Source organism: Microcaecilia unicolor, chromosome 4, assembly GCF_901765095.1.
Source record: "Microcaecilia unicolor chromosome 4, aMicUni1.1, whole genome shotgun sequence".
In the NCBI taxonomy this organism is placed as follows: Eukaryota; Metazoa; Chordata; class Amphibia; order Gymnophiona; family Siphonopidae; genus Microcaecilia; species Microcaecilia unicolor.
Genome location: NC_044034.1, coordinates 86,878,222 through 86,901,243, shown reverse-complemented (window position 1 = coordinate 86,901,243; position 23,022 = coordinate 86,878,222). Strand labels below are relative to the sequence as shown.

General features: G+C 41.8%; 2 protein-coding genes across 3 annotated transcripts in view; one reads left to right on the top strand and one right to left on the bottom strand.

Moving 5' to 3' along the window:
* Nucleotides 1-14,486, bottom strand: part of NHLRC3 (NHL repeat containing 3) — a 28,040-nt gene extending 13,554 nt beyond the window's left edge. The window contains exons 1-4 of one of the 2 annotated variants that reach the window (XM_030200413.1): nt 14,298-14,486; nt 9,081-9,224; nt 5,193-5,343; nt 1,426-1,626 (exon numbers count right to left, since the gene is read on the bottom strand). In XM_030200413.1, the coding sequence (XP_030056273.1) occupies nt 1,426-1,626; nt 5,193-5,343; nt 9,081-9,224; nt 14,298-14,402 (601 nt within the window). In that variant the 5' untranslated portion in view covers nt 14,403-14,486. The remainder of the gene's footprint in view (nt 1-1,425; nt 1,627-5,192; nt 5,344-9,080; nt 9,225-14,297) is intronic. The other variant, XM_030200414.1, reaches the window with a different exon arrangement.
* An 878-nt stretch (nt 14,487-15,364) lies between these two features.
* Nucleotides 15,365-23,022, top strand: part of PROSER1 (proline and serine rich 1) — a 68,207-nt gene continuing 60,549 nt past the window's right edge. Inside the window, exon 1 of the mRNA XM_030200411.1 lies at nt 15,365-15,587. Within this exon, the coding sequence (XP_030056271.1) occupies nt 15,543-15,587 (45 nt within the window). The 5' untranslated portion in view covers nt 15,365-15,542. The remainder of the gene's footprint in view (nt 15,588-23,022) is intronic.

Below are 23,022 nucleotides of genomic sequence, written 5' to 3'. Positions count from 1 at the left end.
ATGATAATGCTAAAACATGGTATTAGTGTAACGAGCAGATATTATAGGACAATTCTGGATATAAGTGTGAAGGGTTCACATTTGTTGGTCTTTGTGGTATATCTTGTTAAAGAGATGGGTCTTCAGTAGTTGTGGATGTTAGTTAATTCATAGATCGTTTTTAAGTTGCATGGTAGTGCGTTCCAGAATTGTGTGCACAAGTAGGAAAAGGTGGACGAATGCGTTAGTTTGTATTTTACACCTTTGCAATTGGGGAAATGAAGATTAAGGAATGTGCGGGATGATTTTTTTTAGCATTCCTGGGTGGTAGGTCTATCAGGTCTGACATGTAGGCTGGGGCATCTCTGTGGATGATTTTGTGAACTAGAGTACATAAGTCCATTGTTCTGCCCCCTTTGGGCATTTCAGTTTGTAAAATGGATGTTCACGCTGGATGCAGCCAGCATTTGGACATCCATTTCTCATTTATTTTAGAACAAGATGTATGTCAGAAGATCCTTTTCGAAAATATATGAGAAATGGACATTCATATGTAACACGCTGACTTGGAGATTTTTATTATGAGTTTGACATCCTTTTTAAAATCTGCATCAATGTTAATTAATGGTATCCTGCTCTCCCAAAGCAGCCTACTGTTTCAAGTAGTAACAAGAAATTTTGAGAAGAAAATAAATGATTTTGATACAGAGTGCAAAATTACTGCAGCTAATACAGGCACAGAACTAGGGTTTCCCTCCCGTGTCTAGCAGGTCATCATTCCTTCCCTACCCCATCCCTTCCCCACAATGGGCCTGCCACCGTTGCCCCTACCCTACCTTGTCTGGGCATGGAAAAAATCAGTGCGATGTAGTGCCTTCCAGCTGTTGTGTCCTGCCCCCTCTGACAACTTCCTGTAGAAGAGGAGAGGCATGGCAAGGCTTGGTTACCATGGCAGCACCAGGGCCATGCTCAAGGTAAGCATGATGGGAGCTCCATTCCTGCTTGGTACCTTCCTCCCCCCAACTTGTTGCTGTATCCCTTCTATGCTTAACCATGTATTGTGCCGGCTCATGCTGAATGAGCATGTGTCACTAACTGGCAATATCATACATGCTGGAAATGATAAGTCTGTCAATAAACTCTCCGGGTATACTTTTTCCAGGTACCGTCTATCGGGATTTTGCGTGTTGAGTCTTTATTATTGGAGTGGAGGACTGGCCAAGTAGTTATAGCACCAGTCTTGTAATCCAGAGGTGGCTGGTTCAGATCCCACTGCTGCTCCTTGTGATCTTGGGCAAGTCACTTAACCCTCCATTGCCTCAGGTATAAAATTAGATTGTGAGCCCTCCTTGGACAGAGAAATATCCAGTGTACTTGACTGTAACTCACCTTGAGCTACTACTGAAAAAGATGTGAGCAAAATCTAAATAAATAAATAAATTATACCTTCTGACAGTTTGAGAAGCCTATTATTTAGTCCACCATCGCCATCTACAATGTAGAATTCCCCAGTTGTGTCCACAAATATCTCCGCGGGCTGATCAAACTGTAATGGATTCAGATTGGAGCCTGCTCTGCCAGGAGTCCCAAGAACTTGAAGAAGGTCGCCAGAAGATGAATACTGCTTAATTGTGTGTCCATGTGCGCCTAAATAGATGAAAATGTAGAGAGGCTTCACAACAAAAATGCAAAAACATGACATCAAACTAAAATCCTTTCTGAAAACAAAATACTACAGTTCTATAATATTACACACACAAAAAAAAATTTAATGCAAGCAACAAGTTGAAACTACACAGAAAAACAAATTTGACACATCACATTTACGTGGTTTTCACAAATTGATCTGAATGTTAGTACTGGCATATACTACAGTTTTTCCCCCACCAAAATACATATTTTTTTAACAATTTTTTTTGCTTTCACAAAGTAACAGAAGAAACTAATAATGGTAATGGAAAACTGCTCTGTACAGCCACCCCACTGCTCCCATTTGTTGGCATGATGAATTTGTTCATGCAGTGCACAAAGATAGAAAACACTAGCAGATCATCAACTCAAAGTAAATTGTTTATATCTGGGTAAGCTCAATAAGCCAAAGAGACTGAGATGCTACCTTGAACTGTATTCCAAAAGCTGGATGAAGTTAATTGGACCCACTTCACTTTTGGGAAATTTAATAGAGGTCTGGAAAATTTTATTGTCCCTCGCTATCTTTTCTTTGTTACAGGGCAATTTTCAGACTTTCTGTGCAGTTTACAAATCCTGTAAGTTCATTCGCCTTTTGAGAATCTACTGGTGCGCATATCTGGGGTACTTTTGAAAAAGTTGTAGAAATTTAGGTGCTAAGATGCTGCGTGCCAAGTGCAAATTCTATACCAGCAATTATGTGCACAGGTGATAGAAAAGTGCCAGTTGCGTGTGTAAATTGACAAATTAGCTGCTAATTAGCACTACCAATAATTTCTGATAACAGGAGTTAACTGGTGCTAAAGGGCACTTGGGAGGGGGGAGGGAGAGTTATTAACACTACTGTTAAATTGAGTTATTTTACCACAAATCGTGCTAATTTAGCACAGGGTGTTATTGAATAAAATGGGATCTGTGCTAACATAGCATGAGTTAATGGTAAAATAACCCAATTTAGCATTAGCCAACAGTGATAACTTCCCCCTTTGGTCGCTGTGGTAGAAACTTAGCATGCTCAATCTATCTATCTATCTATATCTATATATATAAATAATAGGACCAAGTGTTCATGGGCAAATGGAAAAAACTCCAAAAATTGGAGAAAAACCTTTTTTGATACGCGGAATATATTTGACTTGGGCTTCCAAGATGGTGTTTTTGAACAGTATCCATGCCTGATGTAAATATTTTACCCTCGAAGCCTCTCCTCTAAGTTGTTTTATAGCCATTTTCTGAAGGATTTTCTTCCTTCACCTCACTTTTTAACCATGCTGGCTGTCATTTGGTCTTCTTTGAACAGCATCCATGCCCGATGTAAATTTTTTACCTTTGCAGCTGCTCTTCTAAATATTTTTTTTCACTGTTCTTCTCATTTTATCATATTCTCCTTTTTGAAAGTTAAATGCTAACATATTGGATTTCCTGTGTGTACTTACTCCAAAGTTGATATAAAATCTGATCAGATTATGATTACTGTTATCAAGCGGCTCCAGCACCATTACCTCCTGCACCAGATCATGCGCTCCACTAAGGACTAGGTCTAGAATTTTTTCTCCTCTTGTTGGCTCCTGTACCAGCAGCTCCATAAAGCAGTCCTCAATTCTGTCAAGGAATTTTACCAACCTAGAATGCCCTGATGTTACATTTGTCCAGTCAATATCAGGATAATTGAAATCACCCATTATTATTGTGTTCCCCAGTTTGTTAGCCTCCCTAATTTCTGATAACATTTCTACATCTGTCTGTTCATCCTGGCCAGGTGGACAGTAGTACACTCCTATCACTATCCTTTTCCTTTTCCCCTTTACACATGGAATTTCAATCCATAGGGATTCCAAGATGTGTTTTGTTTCCTGAAGAAATTTTAGTCTATTCGATTCACGGCCCTCCTTAACATAAAATGCTGCCCCTCCACCAATTCGATCAACCCTATCACTAAGATATAATTTGTACCCTAGTATGACAGTGTCCCACTTGTTATCCTTCTTCCACCAGGTCTCAGAGATGCCTATTATATCTAATTTTTCATTTAGTGCAATACATTCTAACTCTCCCATCTTATTTCTTAGGCTTCTGGCATTTGCATATAGACATTTCAAACTATGTTTGTTGTTCCTATTTACACCTTGCTCAGCAGTTGACAGTGATAATTTACAATCTTGAAACACACCTGGTCTACTATGTTCTCTACTGCAACCTCGCTATCGGGATACCCTATCTTCCCTGTTTTGGTGATATCTGTGAAAGATACCTTGTTCCAAACTATGAGCATTTGAATGACTGTCAGCCTTCCCCTAGTTTCTAGTTTAAAAGTTGCTCTATCTCCTTTTTAAATGCTGATGCCAGCAGCCTGGCCCCATCCTAGTTAAGATGGAGCCCATCATTCCAGAATAGGCTCCCCCTACCCCAGACCTTATAAATCTAAAAACCTCCCTCCCTGCACCATCATCTCATCGACGCATTGGGACTCCAGAGCTCTGCCTATCTCATGGGCCCTGTGTAGGGAACGGGTACACTTCTGAAAATGCTACTCTAGAGGTTCTAGATTTGAGTTTTCTACCTAAGAGCCTAAATTTGGCTTGCAGTACCTCTCTCCCATATTCTCCTATGTTATTGGAACCCACATGTACCAAGACAGTCGGCTCCTCCCCAGCACCATCTAAAATCTTATCTAGATGGCACGTGAGGTCCACCACCTTCACACCAGGCAGGCAAGTCACCAGGCGATCCTCACGTCCACCAGCCACCCAGCTATCTACATGCCTAATAATTGAATCACCAACTACAACAGCCATCCTAACCCTTCTCTCCTGGGTAGAAGCTCCTGGAGACACATCCTCGGTATGAGAGGATATTGCATCCCCTGGTGGGATGATCCTCGCTACAGGAATGCTTCCAGCTTTACCAGGATGAAGATCTCCTTTTAGGAGAGCTCCCTCCTCCAAGGCAGCACAAGGGCTGCCAGACTGGACATGGGACTTCTCTATAACATCCCTGTAGGCTTCCTCTATGTGCCTCTTTATATCCCTCGCATCTCCTCCAAGTCTGCTACTTTAGCCTCAAGAGAATGGACTCATTCTCTGTCGAGCACACACATATAACCTCTCACCAACATTCTTGGTCTTATTTTCCATCCCTTTCCTAATAATTTCCAGCATCCATTTAGATTTCCAAAATTTCAAGACAAAGGTGGCCAGCACAGTATTCTAGTTGTCACATGTACAATTTGTACATAGTTTCAACAACTGTGGCCTACCGATATTCTAGAATGATACTGACAACCATGTGCTGGATCACGTCTGTTGGTTGGAGGAATACTATAAAGATGGATGTTTTTTTCAGAGAAGTTGGGCCTCTAGTAGGAAAGAAAAATCATAGCTTGGATGAAGACACCTGGGTTCAACAGTTTGCCCCACAGTCATTCAAAAATTACAGCTGGTAGGATTAAAACAAGTCCTGGAAGCTCAGATTCTTGGTAAAGCTTGCCAGATCTATCGCAAAAATCAACTTCCTACTTAACTTACCATTGCCTACATCTGTAATCCAAATGGATGGCTCCGAGCCCATGTTGACCACAAATATACCATGAGGCATTTCAATTGTTGGAGTATCCCAAGCATTCATGAAACTTCCATCTTCTGTGAACACTAAGACCTTAGATATATTTTCCCCTCTCTGAAAAGATGCAAAATATCATTTCACTATGAAATTAAATGCAACTGCTCACTTAGAAGGCAATTCTATAAAGGGGCACCTAGGAGAGAGAGAGAGAGAGAGAGAGAGTGAGAGTGAGAGTGAGAGTGAGGAGAGTGAGAGTGTGTGTATATATATATATATATATATATATATATAAAATCAAACATATAAAAGACAAGTAGAGACTTCCCTCTCTGTCCCGCCCTCGCGTCAAGACGTGATGACGTCAGAGGGCGGAACAGAGAGGAAAATGGACGCTGCCGGCCTGCCGCTGGAGAGCCTGGAGACGAAGGAAAGGAACATCGCCGGCACACCAACCTCCACCCTCCCCCCCATCCTCGACGTCGCCGCCGCTCCCTCCCCCCTCCGTATCGGGCCCCCAGCACTGACATGACAGTGCCTCTCACCTCCGTCTGGAAGCGCTGCAGGCAGCAGCAGAGCGATCTGCTGCTGCCTGCAGCGCTTTCACACGGAGGTGAGAGGCACTCTGTCAGTGCAGGGGGCCCGGCACGGAGGGGGGAGGGAGCGGCGGCAAGGAGGGTAGCTGGACATGGGGAGAGAGCAGGGGAGAGAACAGGGTGGGGGGGGAGGCCAAGGGAAAGAGGAGGGTTGCTGGATATTGTGGGAGGGCAGGGGAGAGAGGAGGGCTGCTGGACATGGATCGATGGAGGGGAGGGGAGAGAGGAGGGTTGCTGGACATGGAGGTGAGAATTACAAATTTCGCCCGTTTTTTTTTTTTAGCATTTCTATAGCGCTACAAGGCATACGCAGCGCTGCACAAACATAGAAGAAAGACAGTCCCTGCTCAAAGAGCTTACAATCTAATAGACAAAAAATAAAAAATAAGCAAATTAAATCAATTAATGTGAACGGGCAGGAAGAGAGGAGGGTAGGTGGAGGCGAGTGGTTACAAGTGGTTACGAGTCAAAAGCAATGTTAAAGAGGTGGGCTTTCAGTCTAGATTTAAAGGTGGCCAAGGATGGGGCAAGACGTAGGGGCTCAGGAAGTTTATTCCAGGCGTAGGGTGCAGCGAGACAGAAGGCGCGAAGTCTGGAGTTGGCAGTAGTGGAGAAGGGAACAGATAAGAAGGATTTATCCATGGAGCGGAGTGCACGGGAAGGGGTGTAGGGAAGGACGAGTATGGAGAGATACTGGGGAGCAGCAGAGTGAATAACGGGCTTAACGGCTAATATATATATACTAGTAAAAAAGGCCCGTTTCTGACACAAATGAAACGGGCGCTAGCAAGGTTTTCCTCGGAGTGTGTATGTTTGAGAGAGTGTATGTGAAAGTGACTGTGTGTGAGAGAGAGAGAGTGAATGTGCGAGTGTGTGAGAGAGAGTGAGTCTGGGTGCAAATGTGTCTGTGAGAGAGAGAGGGTGTGTGTGAGAATGAGAGTGTGTAGGAATTATGGGGATACAACAAAATATAAAGTTTATTTCACAGGGATTAAGCAGCTGTCAGGAGTAGGTCAAACCTTGACCATGTAACATTTGACATAATAGGTAATGCAATTTTGAAGGTTTGTACTTGACTGAGGAATTCCTATCTAGGACAGAATCTATTGGAATACTGAAGTCCCCACCAAAGTTAATATATTCAGATTTATTTAAAGCTGCTTTGCTAATTATTAAAAGAAGGAAACATCATCTATATTTGGGCCATATACACTGACCAGAGTGTATGTGATATTGACCAGGTGTAAGTGAAGGATTATCCATCTGCTTTGTCTATCTGTTGAATGGAGTAAGATAAGTATTTTAGCTTTTAGACAACAACATTGCTATTTCTCAGTGGCAGATGGTAGAAAGGGAGGTGTGGCAATCTTGTACCCCCACTCATGCTTGAGTTTAAGTGATTCACTGCATCCTAAATAGGTTTCCTGTAGAAATATTATCTGGGCCCCAAGATGTTTAAAGTAGAGCAATAATTTTTTTTCATTCAACTAAATTGGTGATACCCTTCACATTAGGGGACAAGATCTCACATGTAGTCATTAGTAAGCATTAGTTGTAGAAGAAATAACAACTGCATGCAAAAACATGACAGTGTTATCAAGAACTTGTGTCTAGGAATGCCACAGATTACAACATCTTTCCCAAAAATATACCACGTCTTGTACTCACATCATGTCTGGAATTAGTATCAAAAACCAAATTAAAACTCTATATGCCATTAAACTAAGACATACAGTCATACAAACATTCATACAATCACTCATAACAGCAATGGCTGTTAGTAAATTCTCTCATAAGAGATCAACCAAATGGAGGGTGTGATTAGCCATCAGAGATGCTTGACGCCAACTTCACAGACCCATAATAAATACTAGCATTTAAGCTGTAGGTAGGAAGAAAGTGTTAAGCTTTACAGAAATAAAAGGCATTTTGCAGTGAAAAAAATACATATATAACACAGCAGATGTAAGCAAAATTTGTACACGGGAACTCATAGAAGTTACCGTAAACCATAGTAAAACTCAGAAAGTCAAGTGATCATTTGTGCTGACGCATCTTCATCTCCCACATACCTTTCCAAATCAGTTAGATCAGTATAAGTTTTGGTATTGAGGTGCATGACTTTCATTTGGGCTGGCGCAAGGAGGCCGTTCTTTGCATTCAGGGCTTCTAAACATGGTTACAATGTCTCAGTCACCTGAGGAAAGGGGAGAGGATCGGCAGCCTAGGCTTTGCCTTTCCCACCACTAATTTACCTGGGACCCAATGTGCGTGTTTTTTCTCGAACGGGCGATCAAATGTAGGACTTTTGGAATCAAAGATTCAAGAAACTTACCAAGTCAGTGCCCTCAGCACTCTTGGGTAAACCCAGAATTCTCAGATTATTTCTTCCGTTGTGGTTGCTGAAATCTTCCAACACACTTTCAATCGCATGTATGTCTTTTCGAGCCTCTGGTTGGTGGGGAGCCAACACTAGATGGCCTTGTTGGATTAGCCTCTGATGCAGGGGCGTATCTGGACTCCGGCGGTAGGGGGGGCCAGAGCCAGAGGGAGGGGGCACATTTTAGCTCCCCTCTGCCACCCCCCCTCCCCGCCATTGCCGGACACCCCCCTCCCTTTCCGCTGCCAACCCTCGTTCCCCGCCGTCGCTTACTTTTGCTGGCGGGGGACCCCAACCCCCGCCAGCCGAGATCCGCTTCCTCCTCCGAGTCCTACCTTTAAAAATATTTCTTCAGCTGGCGGGGGACTCCAACCCCCGCCAGCCGACCCGAGATCTTCTTTAACTTTCTTCTATCTTCGTCCTCCGCGTGGCCGACGTGTTGCTGCTGTTGTGCAAAGCTGAAATCCAGTTTCGGAGTCTGACGTCGCAGCACGTTACGACGTCAGTCAGACTCCGAAACTGGATTTCAGCTTTGCACAACAGCAGCAACACATCGGCCACGCAGAAGATGAAGATAGAAGAAAGTTAAAGACGATCTCGGGTCGGTTGGCGGGGGTTGGAGTCCCTCCGCCAGCTGAAGAAATATTTTTAAAGGTAGGACTCGGAGGAGGAAGTGGATCTCGGCTGGCAGGGGTTGGGGCCCCCCGCCAGCAAAAGTAAGCGACGGAGGGGAGGGTTGACGGCGGTAGGGGGGCCAGGGTGAAATCTGCGGGGGCCCAGGCCCCTGTGGCCCCACGCAGATACGCTCCTGCTCTGATGAAAGCAAAAGCTACTGTACAGTTATCCAAGAATCACACAAATAATTTGTTGCTACTTACTTGAGCGACATATACCATTGAACGATGAGGGTCAACAGCAACACCAAATGCCTGTCCAGTGAAGTATTCAGAATATTTTGGCCAACTCACATCCAGCTTGTACATCAGTTCCTTAGTCTTCATGAAAGAATGCAAATTGTGTACCTTTTATTAAAAACAAATCAATATACACGTTATCCTCCTTGACTTCTAATAGCTTCTATTTGTTTTCTTCGACTTACAGAAGATCATGTTATAACAGAGCAACTAAAGCACACAAGGGCTTTCAGGACTGGGACAATCAAAAATTGTTTATTCAAAAATGACCGACAAAGGCCGTGTTTTGGCGAGAGTCCACCTATGTCAGGGGTCTACAGAAGTAACATAGAAAACAAGGAATAAATATTCATATAAATAATCTCATCAAACAGTAATAAAATTACAAACATATCACATGTATATTATTAAAACAACCCATGCTTAGTGAGCCCTGTAAAACATCACATAAATTACACCTGCTGGAATTCTGCCCCCCCCCCCCCCCCCCCCCAATATCAAAATTCTGTGCACATTTGCAAATTCTGCAAGTTTATTAGTCATAATTTAACCAATGTTACAACCTCCCTCCCTGTACAGATACCATCCATATTCTTCCCAGCCCCCACCTTTTTTTACAGCCTCCCTCCCTCCATCCACACAGATAGCATCCACCTTTTTACAGCCCTCCCTCAACCCACAGCATCCACCTTTTTTACAGCCTCTCCCACTACCTACCCACACATAGCATCCTTTTTTTACAACCCCCTCCGCCCCACCTTTTTTTACAGCTTCCTCCCACCAGCATCCACCTTTTACAGCCCCCTCCCACCCACAGCAGCCACTTTTTTACAGCCCCCTCCCCCCCACAGCAGCCACTTTTTTTTACAACCCCCTCTCCCCCACAGCATTCACTTTTTACAGCCCCCTCCCCCCACAGGATCTACCTTTTTTTTTTACAGCCCCCTCCCCCTCACAGCATCCATCTTTTTTTTTTACAGAACCCCCCCACATATATAGCATCCACTTTTTTTTTTCTTACAGCTCCCTCCCTCTCTCCACCCACATGCCATCCATATTTTTTTTTCAGTCACCCCTGCTCTCACCGATGAGGTGGGAGCAGGAGGAGCTATGTAGGAGTACCTCTTCGGGGCAGGAGAGAACCCCCTCTTTTTTGTCCGCTGCTGTTGCTCTGGATTGGTGCTGCTGCTTTTTCCAAATGGCCGCTGAGACTTCCTGCAGCAGTCTCACGAGATTACCGCTTGAAGACTTAGCGGCCATTTTGAAAAAGCAGCGGCACCAGCCCAGAGTAGCAGCAGTGGGCAGGAAAAAGTCGGGTTCTTTCCTGCCCCTGATGAGGCCTCTAAACCACCAGGGCGTACTCAGGTAGGTCCAACAAGGCTTGATGGGGGGGGGGGGGGGGGGGGGGAGTCAGCCAGCCAATCAATTCCTCTCGGAGTGCAGATTCTGCACAAAAATGTGGAATTCTGAGCTCTGTAGTTGCGCAGAATTCCAGCAGGAGTAATTAAATTATATAAATAGATCATGAAATCACATCAATATTAAAAAAATCTAATCATATAACCAAAAACTGGACTTAAAAATCATAAAAGCAAATAACACTTTTGTCACAATAAATGAGTAAATTAAAAATAAAAAACTATTTCCCCCCAAAATTCTAACACATATAGTGGAGGAGTGGCCTAGTGGTTAGAGCAACGGTCTTGCAATCCAGAGGTGCTCCTTGTGATCTTGGGCAAGTCACTTAACCCTCCATTGCCTCAGGTACAAACTTAGATTGTGAGCCCTCCTGGGACAGAGACATATCCAGAGTACTTGAATGTAACTCACCTTGAGCTACTACTGAAAAAGGTGCAAGCAAAATCTAAATAAATAAATAATTATAATCATACATAAATATGCAAAATAAAATAATAGGTATGTAATAAGGCTAAAATAAACCACTACAAACAGTGCTGCCTATCTTACCAATAAAAACAACCAAACTTCTTTAAAGAGTATTGCAAATAAATCCTTAATAAACTGGGCAAAAAACAAACAAACAAACAATAAATTGGCAATAAACAGAAAAAAAGTGAAACAAATGGTCAAATGACCTTCAATGAAAAATATATCATTAATTGCTCGGTGCAAAAATGCAATAAGTACCATGTGCCATTACAAAAACCCTCCTGTGATAGAAAAAGACGTTTCTTATGTATAATCCTAATCTAAACACAAACCCAGAGAGAATGTATGACAGTCCACTATAACTTACATCAGAATGCTACCATCAACGGTGTGTAAAAAAAAAAAAATCAGTGCTGTTATTGTCAGCAGTGCTTAATAGAACTATTCATACGTATAGAGTGCCAACTAAGGGAGGTCTTTTACTAAAACTTAGTTATCTAAGCAGGGCCCATTTTATTCCTATGGGCCTTGCTGCAGATAAGTCGAGCTAAGCTTTAGTAAAAGACCCCCTAATATTATTAAGTTATTCAGGGGTCCTTTTATAAAGGCGTGCTACCGTTTTTAGTGCGCACTAAAAATAAGCATGCACTATATGTTTGCATGCCAATCATTAGCATGCGCTAAAAACGTTAAGTGCACCTTTGAAAAAGACCCCCTCTGTGCGCAAGGTGTTATAACGCAGAAAAACAGAGCACTAAATAAGCTTACCAATACTAAAATTCCATCCTTCATATAGATATCTGCATAAATGCAAATAAAGGGAAACTTTGGTGACTTAACCTCCACACTACCTCTGTGCAAATGACAAATCTTCTACTCTTCTATCAAACTAATATTAGATCTTACCAGAAAACACTAGCAGCTAGCTTGACAGTACAAACTGCTTAAAAAAACGCCCTCGGTCAGTAAGTACCGCCAAACCAAAAATAAGCACATGAGCAGTATCTCAATATATATCTGAACAGGATATCACGCCATTCATGACGTGACTCCCGCTATGCGTCATTTATAAAAGAGATGTAGAATATGAAATCCTAGGCATCTGAATACTACCATCCAACAATATAAATCAAACTGAAGAAAAACAGTTGCACTACGTTACCATCTGCAGTACTTAAGCATCACAGTACAAAGAAAGTAGAGGCCGACCACAGACTAGACCATCTCGGGAGATGATAATGGAAAATGTTATTGATAATTCAAGGGACCCGACACGGTCCGTGTTTCAACGCACACAGGCGTCTGCCTCAGGGGTCACACAGGATATTCACAGGGTACCCATGTTAAGTAGAATTATAAACAAAGGTGAATTCTATAAAAATGAAACCAAATCTCCTGCATATACCAATTCGGTAGAGAAGAGAACCAACAGCATAACGGCAGGAAATACTGCTCATGGAAAAAAAGTATTTCCTGCCGTTGTGCTGTTGGTTCTCTTCTCTACTGAATTGGTATATGCAGGAGATTTGGTTTCATTTTTATAGAATTCATTGAAGCTCTGGAACCTTTCTTCTGGTTCTACTCCGCTCCATGCAGCCTAGCATCCTTCTGGCCGCAGCCACCGCCTTGTTGCATTGTTTTGTCACCTCGAGATCGTTGGACACCATAATCCCCAGGTCCCTCTCCTGAGCCGAGTTTACCAATCTCTCCCCTCCTATCTGGAACATCTCTTTTGGATTTCTGCACTTCTTCATATTCAGTTCTATAGTAACCTATGGAACTTTGTAAGTCTAAGTGCTTTGAAAATGAGCCCCTTAGACAGGTAACTGTATAGTACTAGAAGGAATCTGATGTACAGTGTGAATCTTTTTTTGTAGAGAACACTTTAGACAGGTGCTCGCTCCTTCCTTGCCCAGGACACTCAACCAAAGGAAGGAACAGTGAGGTGTTCTGCAGCAGATGATACTATGCATGGAAGAAAAGGGGAGGGATGAATGGGGCAAGAGTATATATTTTCTTCAATGGTATTAATTGCTCTGGGGAAGAGAAGAAAAAAACAAATGGGGTGCACAAAACAGTGACTTAGGGGCCAATGCTCAAAGGAAACTGGGCTTGCAATGTGTCATTTAGACCGGTTTTAGCCAGTCTAAATGAAACGCTATTGTGCGGATAATGCACACATGCTTTCAGCCAGTGCTTTAATGTGCACAGAAGCAGTGTCAGAAAGTCCTTTGCTAATGAGCTCACTAGCATCAAAATGAGCTTATTAGTGATTCCCTCCAATGCCAACAAGCTCATTAACAATTCTGTGCAATGCACAGAAGGAGCCTAAGCACCATCTCAGGATGCACTAGGCAGGAGCTAGGCACCACCATTTTGAAAGCGAGCTGGCCCGATGCAGGATGGAATAGATGGTCCTCCTGCCTCCTACGTTAAGGTTTGTGGAAGGATGGAGGGGAATTCCGCTAGACCATCCGGGTTTTTAGTGGCTAGTAGGCAGTCCGGCCTGGTTGGGGGTCTGCTGGGTCAGGTTGGTTGGGGTCCACCGGACCTCAAACGATGTTCTTAGGGGGGCGGGGGATCCATTGGACCACCAGGGATTTTTTTTTTTTAGTGCATGGGTGGGTCGGGAGGAGTCTGCTGGACCAGCAGGGAGCTGCTCCAGAAAACCAGTGGTGGAGGACATGGGAGGAGGGGGGGAGGGGTAGGAGGATGTGTACACATCCTTGGGCACATACACAAAAGCTATGCCTACTGCATAGCTCTTGTGGGCATGTAATCAGGAATACACGGACCCCTTTACAGATCAATGCACAACACTAACAGCAAACACAATTCCTTCCCTCCCCCCAATTCTACTTACTACTACTACTAATAGCATTTATAGCGCTACCAGATGCACGCAGCGCTGAACACTTGACATAGAGAGACAGTCCCTGCTCAAAGAGCTTACAATCTAGTTCAAACAGGGGGAAGAATTATGAACCCAGTGACGGCTGTGTACAATCATAGTTGCATACTCCAAAAAAGGCATTCAGCTTCAACTTCCCCATGACACAGGCTCCTGCGCCCGTTGGGTTACCATATGGCTCCAGAAAAAGAAGAACAGATTAAGCCAGTCTGGGTTTTACTTCCATTGCTTTCGATGGAAGCAAAACCTGGACTGGATCAATGTATCCTCCTTTTTCTGGAGCCATATGGTAACTACCCTCTGGGGGCTTTCACATTACTCAATCCTGCACCTGCACGCATTGCTGGAGCTATCAACATACGGGCTGTTAGAAGAAGTACCTGCTGCTGAGCCTCTCCGGAAGAGGGCGAGCCGAAAAGCAGCAGCGAGCACGAGACGCCGGCGATCACCACCGCGCACAGGCAAAGCGCCGACCTGGCTTTCATCACGTCCCAGTGCTCCGGTCGCCCCCCAGGAATTGCTGCTGAGCGTCACCACCACCAGAAGCCATTCAGGACTCGGCAGGCTGCCAATGTCCACAACCCCAGTTGGGATGTTCCGCTCTCCTCCAGATACAAGCCTAAAAAAAAAAAAGAGCAGAGCACCATTACATTTATTTCCGTACACACGCGCATCTAAAAATGAAAGAAAGAAAGAAAAAAAAGAAGGTCGTTTCTTTGTTAGTAAAACATGTTCCTGGTGCTGTCTGTACAAACACACTCCTTCGAGGGCTATTCGTATAGCTAATCACAACCCCCATCCGCTCCTCTTAAAAACAAAACAAAACACCACGTTACAATCCTAAACGCTTAATTCTGTCCTCCCAGATGGGGTGATGAGCAAATATGTGAGTGAATGAAGCACGAACAAATTTCTTTTTGTTGTTAAAAAAAAAAAGCATTATAGCAAATACTTCAAGTTTTATATGCTTGACTGCTTTGAAAACTCTCTTAATTGTGCATTCATAATGCCTTTTGTGCTTCCAAGATATGACCAGAAACTAAACAAGCCAATATATAATCAATAAATCATCAGTAGTATTTAACTGTAAGCACAAAACGGGACGGTGCAAAAGCCAGATCTGCGGGATCGTCCGGGAGAATAATCAATGATCTCCAGCGTTAAATACTATCAACAGAGAAAAAAAAATTCGGAGGATATATGTAAAACGTGAATATTTAAACGACTGGCAAAAAAATGAACTTTTAAAAGTTTTCTGATCGAATCCGGGAAGATCCCGACTCCCCGAGGATCCCGCTGTATCCATTTTTTACCTTTTGCCTAGCAGCAGGGCAATTGGTCCCTCCGGTCGACCTCCAGAGCCCCCCTCCACCAACCTTCGGGCCCTTTTTTTTTTCTGTGCCCCGGAAGCGCTCGAAGCAGGAAGCACTTCCTGCCCCGGCCTGGAGCCGCCTCATAACAAAGAAGGACTGGCTGGCTGCTGTGTGGACATCTGCAGCCAGTAGCAGCTGTGGCGGTGGTAATGTTGTCTTCCTAGTCCCCTTCCCCATGGTTTCTGTATCAATGCAGTGACCCGTGCATACCTATCTTAGTCCCCGATATATTGGTGCTGTGAACGGATTAACATGGATAAGAAATCATTTGAGACGGTGCTTGATGAAATTAGAAAGGTAGGGAACAACGTATATTGCCCCAGTGATACCCAGAAACCTGAGGCGGAGAGATGTGCAGTACTCCAGTTAAAATTGTAGCTACAAAAGGCCGTGATGACCGCACAGTGTTTCAATGTATCCATATATCTATATTGTCTTATCTTTATATGATTATACACAGTTACTACAGTCATGGCCAAAATTTTGGAAACAAAACTTTTTAAAGCTTAATTTAGTGGTCCAATTTTTTTTCCAGTTTTAACATGCAAGTTAAGGCTTAGGGAATATGTTATATACAAACATCCATGCAAAACATGGAAACAGGTAATTTTTGCATTGCAAGGTGGCATTTACAGAAATTTTTTTTTTTTTTTTTTTAGTATGTGCATTGGTGTCCTTTGTTCTTCAGAAGCCTGAGGATATGTTCAGGCATGGAGTCCAACAGCTTTCAGCAGTATTCTGCTGCAATTTCAGCTTTTATCTTTGGACATTAAGGACCAGATTCTATAAATAATGCTCAAAAATGGGTGTCAGAAAAATTTGGCACTAAACATTATTCTAAAATGGTCTTCTGCCTTTTATAGAATTGCATTTAGTACCAATTTCCACACCCAGACTAAGTTCCAGACTTACACCTGCTGAAACCAGGTGTAAGCTGGCTTGCTGAACTAGTATTCTATAGCTATGCATGCAACCTTTTGGAATGCCCCATGACTACACACACCTTTTGAGATACACACTATAAAAGTTAGGTGCACTGGCTTATAGAATATTGTGCATCCAGATGCATACACAGATTCAAACCTGTGCCATGTAGCGTCACTAATTGGTTGTTAGTAACCAATTTGATGGCTGTTCTGCCCTATTTGCATGGAGGCAAGCTGTTTGTTGTTTATGTGAATATGTTAATTGTCTGTAACAGATCACAATGTCTGTATCTTTAAAATGGATAAGACTACAAATCCATATAATCCTGTAGTTCCCTGTGATAAGCTCTTTCACAGCACATATCCCAGATCCCTATGTCTTATGTGACTCGTTTTATTGGCTTACCTTATTCTCTAAGCATGCTGGGCTACTAGCTCCCCTCTTTCCTCTCCATCAGATCTGTTAAGCTGTCTGCAACATGCTCCTTCTATGATCTAGCTGTTAATTTGTGTCTTTTGCATGAGCCCTACAAGTCCTTATAACACCAACAAGCGGGGACCTCCCCATACCTCTCACCTTTTAACCATATTTCAACACGAACATTTATTAGAAATATGGGGAAAAATCTATGTAGAGAGGCAGGACAGGAGACTAGGAGCTCTCTCATTTCTGAATTTTTAAATAATTGTTTTTGCAATCCTATCTAGAAAAAACTCGGAAAAAATATAACACGATATCGATTCTTTCAAGTCTTGACATTTAGCTACCAAAACTATTAATATTTATTTATTTGGATTTTGCTCATACCTTTTTCAGTAATAGCTCAAGGTGAGTTACATTCAGGTACACTGGGTATTTACCTGTCCTTGGAGGACTCGCAATCTAGGGGCCCTGTTTTCTAAGCCACGCTAGAGGTACGTTAGCATTTTTAGCGCACGCTAACAGTGTAGGCACCCACAATATTCCTATGGATGCATACACAGTGCATGCTAATTTTGCACATGCGCTAAAAGCGCTAGCACACCTTAGTAAACAGGGCCCAAAGTTTGTATCTGAGGCAATTGAGGGTTAAGGGGGTCTTTTACTAATCTGCGGTAGCGTTTTTAGTTCCTGGTAGAAATCAGCTGGTGGTAAACACCGAGTAATGGATAAAATATATTTCTGTATCTTTCCAAAATTATTGGATTTTTTGGGCAGTTCTACCACGTGATCAAAATCTCCCAACTGATCACATTTTCGCCAACCAACTGATGAAACATTGATTCCATTTATGAATCAAGTTAGAACAATAATATGTTCTCATTAAGATCTTAGGGGATCTTTTACTAAGCTACGGTAGCTTTTTTTAGTTCGCGGTAGAAATAAACTGGTGGTAAATGGAGACACCCATTATATTCCTATGGGCATCTGGGTGTTTACCGCCAGCTGATTTCTACCACGAGCTAAAAACGCTACCGTGGCTTAGTAAAATACCCCCTAAGTGACTTGCCCAAGATCACAAGGAGCAACAGTGGGATTTGAACCGGGCACCTCTGGATGTCAAGACCGGTGCTGTAACTACCAAGCTGCTCCTCCACATATGAAACACTTGAGAACCCTTATTATTTGAAAAAATTCTATTTCTACAGATTAATAAAGGCCTCATCTCAAAATTATACAATATATTAATAAATCTAGGACCAACCCAATTATTTAAATATCAACGGGAATCTGTTGTTGGAACCATGACTAAAGATGATTGGGAAAAGATGTATTTATTTATTTGTTACATTTGTATCCCATATTTTCCCACCTATTTGCAGGCTCAATGTGGCTTACATAGCGCCGTGGGACGAAAGCCTCTTCCGGTGAAGAAACAAATATAGAGTGATGTTATTTTAAATGAAATAGATATGTACAGACACATTAGGGAAACAGAGAGAGGGAAGTTATATAAAGTTCATTAAGTTCATAACAAGTTTGGGTTTCTTTGAGTTGCTGGATTCAGATAATTAAGTTGGGTCATTAGGATATGCCTTTTCGAACAGGTAAGTCTTTAGTGATTTCTGGAAGTAGAGGTGGTCGTACGCGTTTTTCATGGTTTGATTTGATTACCTACAACTACGATTTGATTATATACAACTAAAATATCCATCTCTTTAAATGTGGTTGCCATACAAACTAAGGGGATCTTTTATTAACTGCAGTAGTTTTTTTAGCTCATGGTAGAAATCAGCTGGTAATAAACGCCGAGACGCCCATAGGAATATAATGGGTGTCTCTGCATTTACCGCCAGCTGATTTCTAATGTAAGCTAAAAACGCTACCATGGCTTAGTATAAGACCCCCTAAGATCTTAATGAGAATGTATTATTGTTCTAACTTGATTCATAAATAGAATCAATGTTTCATCAGTTTGTTGGCGAAAATGTGATCAGTTTGGGAGATTTTGATGAAATGGTGGAATTACCCAAAAATCCAATAATTTTGGAAAGAAATACAGAAATATATTTTATCCATTACTAATACCCTTCTTCCACTTCAATATGAAATATATGTATTGGGTAAGGAAGATTATGGTTTAATTCAAGAACATATGTTAGTGTTTTTTTTTTTTTTGCCATTGTCTAATTGCAGCAAGATATGCTCTAGCCAAAAGTTCTTTTATTGAAGAATGTGGTTGTGCAAGCTCTCTGAAATTTATGTAGTGGAAAAACTCACTTATCAAATGAAAAAGAAAGTAGAAAAATTACAGGTTATATGGTTACCATATGAGAAATGCTTGGGGAAATGAAAGTTAGGTGATCTGACCTTGTTTAGAAACATCAGCTGTTCAATTTTTATAATTGTGTAATGGGGGGCCCTTTTACGAAGGTTCGCTGCAGATTTAGCATGTGCTAAATGATAAGAAGCCCATAGGAATATAGGGGGTAATTCTATATATGGCACCTAAAAAATTGGCGCAGAAATCAGTGCTCACTAAGCGTATTCTATAAGTGGCGCCTAGATTTAGGTGCAGTATATAAAATAGACTTAGTTGATATCTCGGCATGTAAAACCACACGTATCCATTTACACCAGCAAAAACTGTTGGAATGTATTGTATTTTTACATGCATTGCCTGTCACCTATTATTTCTCTGTGATTACTCTGTGACCTCTGATGTGAATTACTTAGAGAGGTCACACAGCTATGCAACTTCCTGTGGGGGTTAGACACAGCACATGCAGCACATGGAGCACATGGAGCTCATGATCTCTCCTAACCTGAGAGGATCTATGGTGGTGTGAGCATCCATTACCATCTAAGCACATGGAAGGAGCTGATAATACAAATGTATAATAATATGTATATATAAGCCTGTCTGATTATAATCTAACTGCAAACTGTGAGTAAACAGATGTTTTGTTACTTCAACTTTAAAGTGACTCAGCAGTGAATTATTCTGGGGTGAATGAGAGAGAGATGAAGAAAGAAATTAACATTTCTAAAGCTGAAGCTGTGTGTACTAAAATCTGCTAATTATTTACTACAAATAATCCAACAAAAGGGTTATGGGCCCAGGGCCAGGAATTGAAAAAGAAGAGAAATATTACCAGGCAGAAAAAAAAGCCACATTTTTCTCTTAAGTTTTAAAGGAAAGATTCAGTCTGTCTCTCTCTCCCCCCACACAGCAGACAGAAGGCTAAGAAAATGGCTGAGGGAGGAAATTCACCATTTTTCTATTCTCTCAAGGTGCCTAAATTAACTGAGTTTAATTATCGGCAGTGGGAACTAAGATTCATATGTCTCCTTCGAGCAAAAGGATTAAATATATGCTTAGACCAAGACAGAACAGCTGAAAATATGGCTGAATGGGACAATGCAAACTATTATGTGAAGTGCATGCTTTTGGAAGCTCTCTCAGAAAAACAAGCCATATTAGTGGAGGGAAAAGATACACCAAAGGACATTTTATATAAACTGAGAACTATGTATGCAACTACATATGCAAAGCAGCAACCAATTTGGCTGGCAGAGTTGAATGAAACCAAATTAAGGGATAAAAGTAAATGTAATGATCACATTATGCATCTTATGTCTTCATTTCAAAAGTTAGAACTTTCTGGAATTCCCATGTGTGATGCATTGAAAAGAGCATTTCTTTTTACCTCACTATCAAAGAAGTTTGATGTTTTTAGGTCTGTAAATGAGGCCATTGAAGGGCAATCTTTTGAACAGGCAACATCAAAACTAAGGCAGGAATGCATAATAAATGATTCTGAGGAGATGTGTTCTCAAAGCAAGTCAGAGAGAAATGAAACAAATTTCTTGGCAAAGAACAGAGGAAGGCGGAGCTATGGGAAAACTCCACCCAAGGGCAAGCTGATTTGCTACTCATGTGGAAAGGAGGGACATGTATCTAAATGGTGTAAGGAAACACAAAACACTCCCTCTAGCTCACCTAAGCCAATGGAACTAAAGAATTTTCAAACCAGGAAATGTATGAAGGACAAAGATAAACACAAGGGCTTTCTAATGGCAGAAAAATCTTTGACTATGGTAAATAATAATTCAAATGAAAGTACTTGGATTTTGGATTCAGGGAGCACATGCCATTTAACCAATTGTAAGGATTTCTTTCAGGAAATGTGTCCAGAGGAAGGTATTCTTAAAACTGCAAACGCAGGGACTGCTAAGATCCAAGCAAAAGGTATTGGATTCTTAAAATGCAAAGTGTCTAATGAAGTTAAAGAAATTCCTGTAAGTGATGTCTTGTATATTCCCCAAGCAGTTTGCAATATGCTTAGTGTATCTACATTAGATAAGAAGGGATTTGTGATTCATTTTGAAAACAGTAAGTGCACAATCTCTAAAAATGATGAAGTGTATGCTGAAGCTTTTATGCATAATGATGTTTATAAACTGAGCATTTCAGGTGAAGCCTCACATATGGCGCAAGTAAGGAAGAATGATGGTAAATGTAGTCTGGAAATCTGGCATCGCCGCCTGGGACATCGTGATTCTAAGGTGATCCAGGATCTTTACAGTAAGCAACTGGCCACCGGCATTCAGATAAGTGCAGATGCTGGTAAAATGGAGAAATGCATAGACTGTGTTACTCAAAAAGGTGTGAGACCCTCATTTCCTGCATACACAGGAAATAGGAGTAATAAAGTGCTGGACTTAATACACAGTGACTTATGTGGACCGTTTAATATCCCATCATTGGGAAATAACAGATTTGTGCTAATATTCTTGGATGATTTCTCTAGATATTGTGTGGCCTATTTGCTGAAAAAAAAAAGTCAAGTCACAGACATGCTGAAGAAATACGTAGCCATGGTGAGCAATAAATTTGAAAGAAAACCAAAGGTTCTTCAGACCGACAATGGTGGTGAGTTCACTTCGCAAAGCATGCGCACATTTCTAGAACAAGAAGGCATTCAGCATATCACAACAGTAGCTTATACACCAGAGCAAAATTCTGTTGCAGAGAGAAAATTTAGGTCACTTGTGGAAATGACCAGATGTATGCTGTCAGATAGCAATCTCCCTAAAAGACTATGGGGGGAAGCCATTCTCACAGCAGTGTACCTACAAAACAGAATGCCAACTAAAGGCGCTGAGCGCACACCACATGAGACATGGCATGGTAGGAAGCCAAACCTGTCACACATAAGAACATTTGGAAGTACAGCATATGCTCATGTACCAAAGCAAAGAAGGCATAAGCTGGATTCCACAACAGAAAGGGGCATTTTAGTTGGCTATGCTCCAGGACACAAAGGATATAGAATTTTGAATCTGAAAACTGGCATTGTTGGCATAAGACATGTTACATATTTTGATGAAAACAAAAGGGTTGATAAAGGCTGGATTATCCCAGATGAGCCTTATCATCCAGAATATGAAACTAGAACCATAATAGACATGCCAGTGTATATAAATGCCATACCAAGGCAGATGTCTGAAAGCAACTCATCTGTATCTAACGAGGAACAGACAGAGGAAGCAGACACAGAAAGGATCATTGAAGAAGACAGTACAGTTGGAGAAGGGGAATCAATTGGAGAAGGACTCTCAGATTTAGAGGATGCGGAAAGGTCAGACCAACCTGTTGTCAGACGCTCATCCAGGGAAAACAAAGGTGTTCCACCCCTAAGACTGTCTTACCTAACAAAGTCAGCAGAAGCTCAAGAGCCCTTAACATGGGATGAGATTGAGAAAATGCCAGCAGAAGAAGCTGCTGAATGGCATAAAGCTGCACAAGAAGAAATTGATGCATTGGATAAAAATAATACTTGGATTCTTACAAAATTACCTCCTGGCAAGAAAGCTATAGGATGCAAATGGGTATTCAAGTTAAAAAGGAATGCACAAGGAAAAGTGGAAAGGTATAAAGCCAGATTAGTGGCAAAGGGATATCTTCAAAAATATGGAGAAGATTTTGATGAAGTGTTTGCACCTGTAGTGAAACACACGACAATCAGAACACTTCTGAGCATTGCAGTCTCAAAAGGCATGCAAGTCAACCACATTGATGTGAAAACAGCGTTTCTTCACGGAGATATAACTGAAGACTTGTACATGGAACAGCCAACAGGTTTCATAAATACAAAACAAAGACAGCTAGTGTGTAAATTAAACAAAGGTCTTTATGGATTAAAGCAAAGTGCAAAATGTTGGAATGAAAAATTGCATGAAATATTGACAAATTTAGGATTTAAGCAAGGTGAAGCAGATAAATGTTTGTACACTAGGTGCACAAATGGACAATATGCATACATTTTAGCTTTTGTTGATGATCTGCTCATTGCAAGCAAAAGTGAGCAAGAGTACAAGG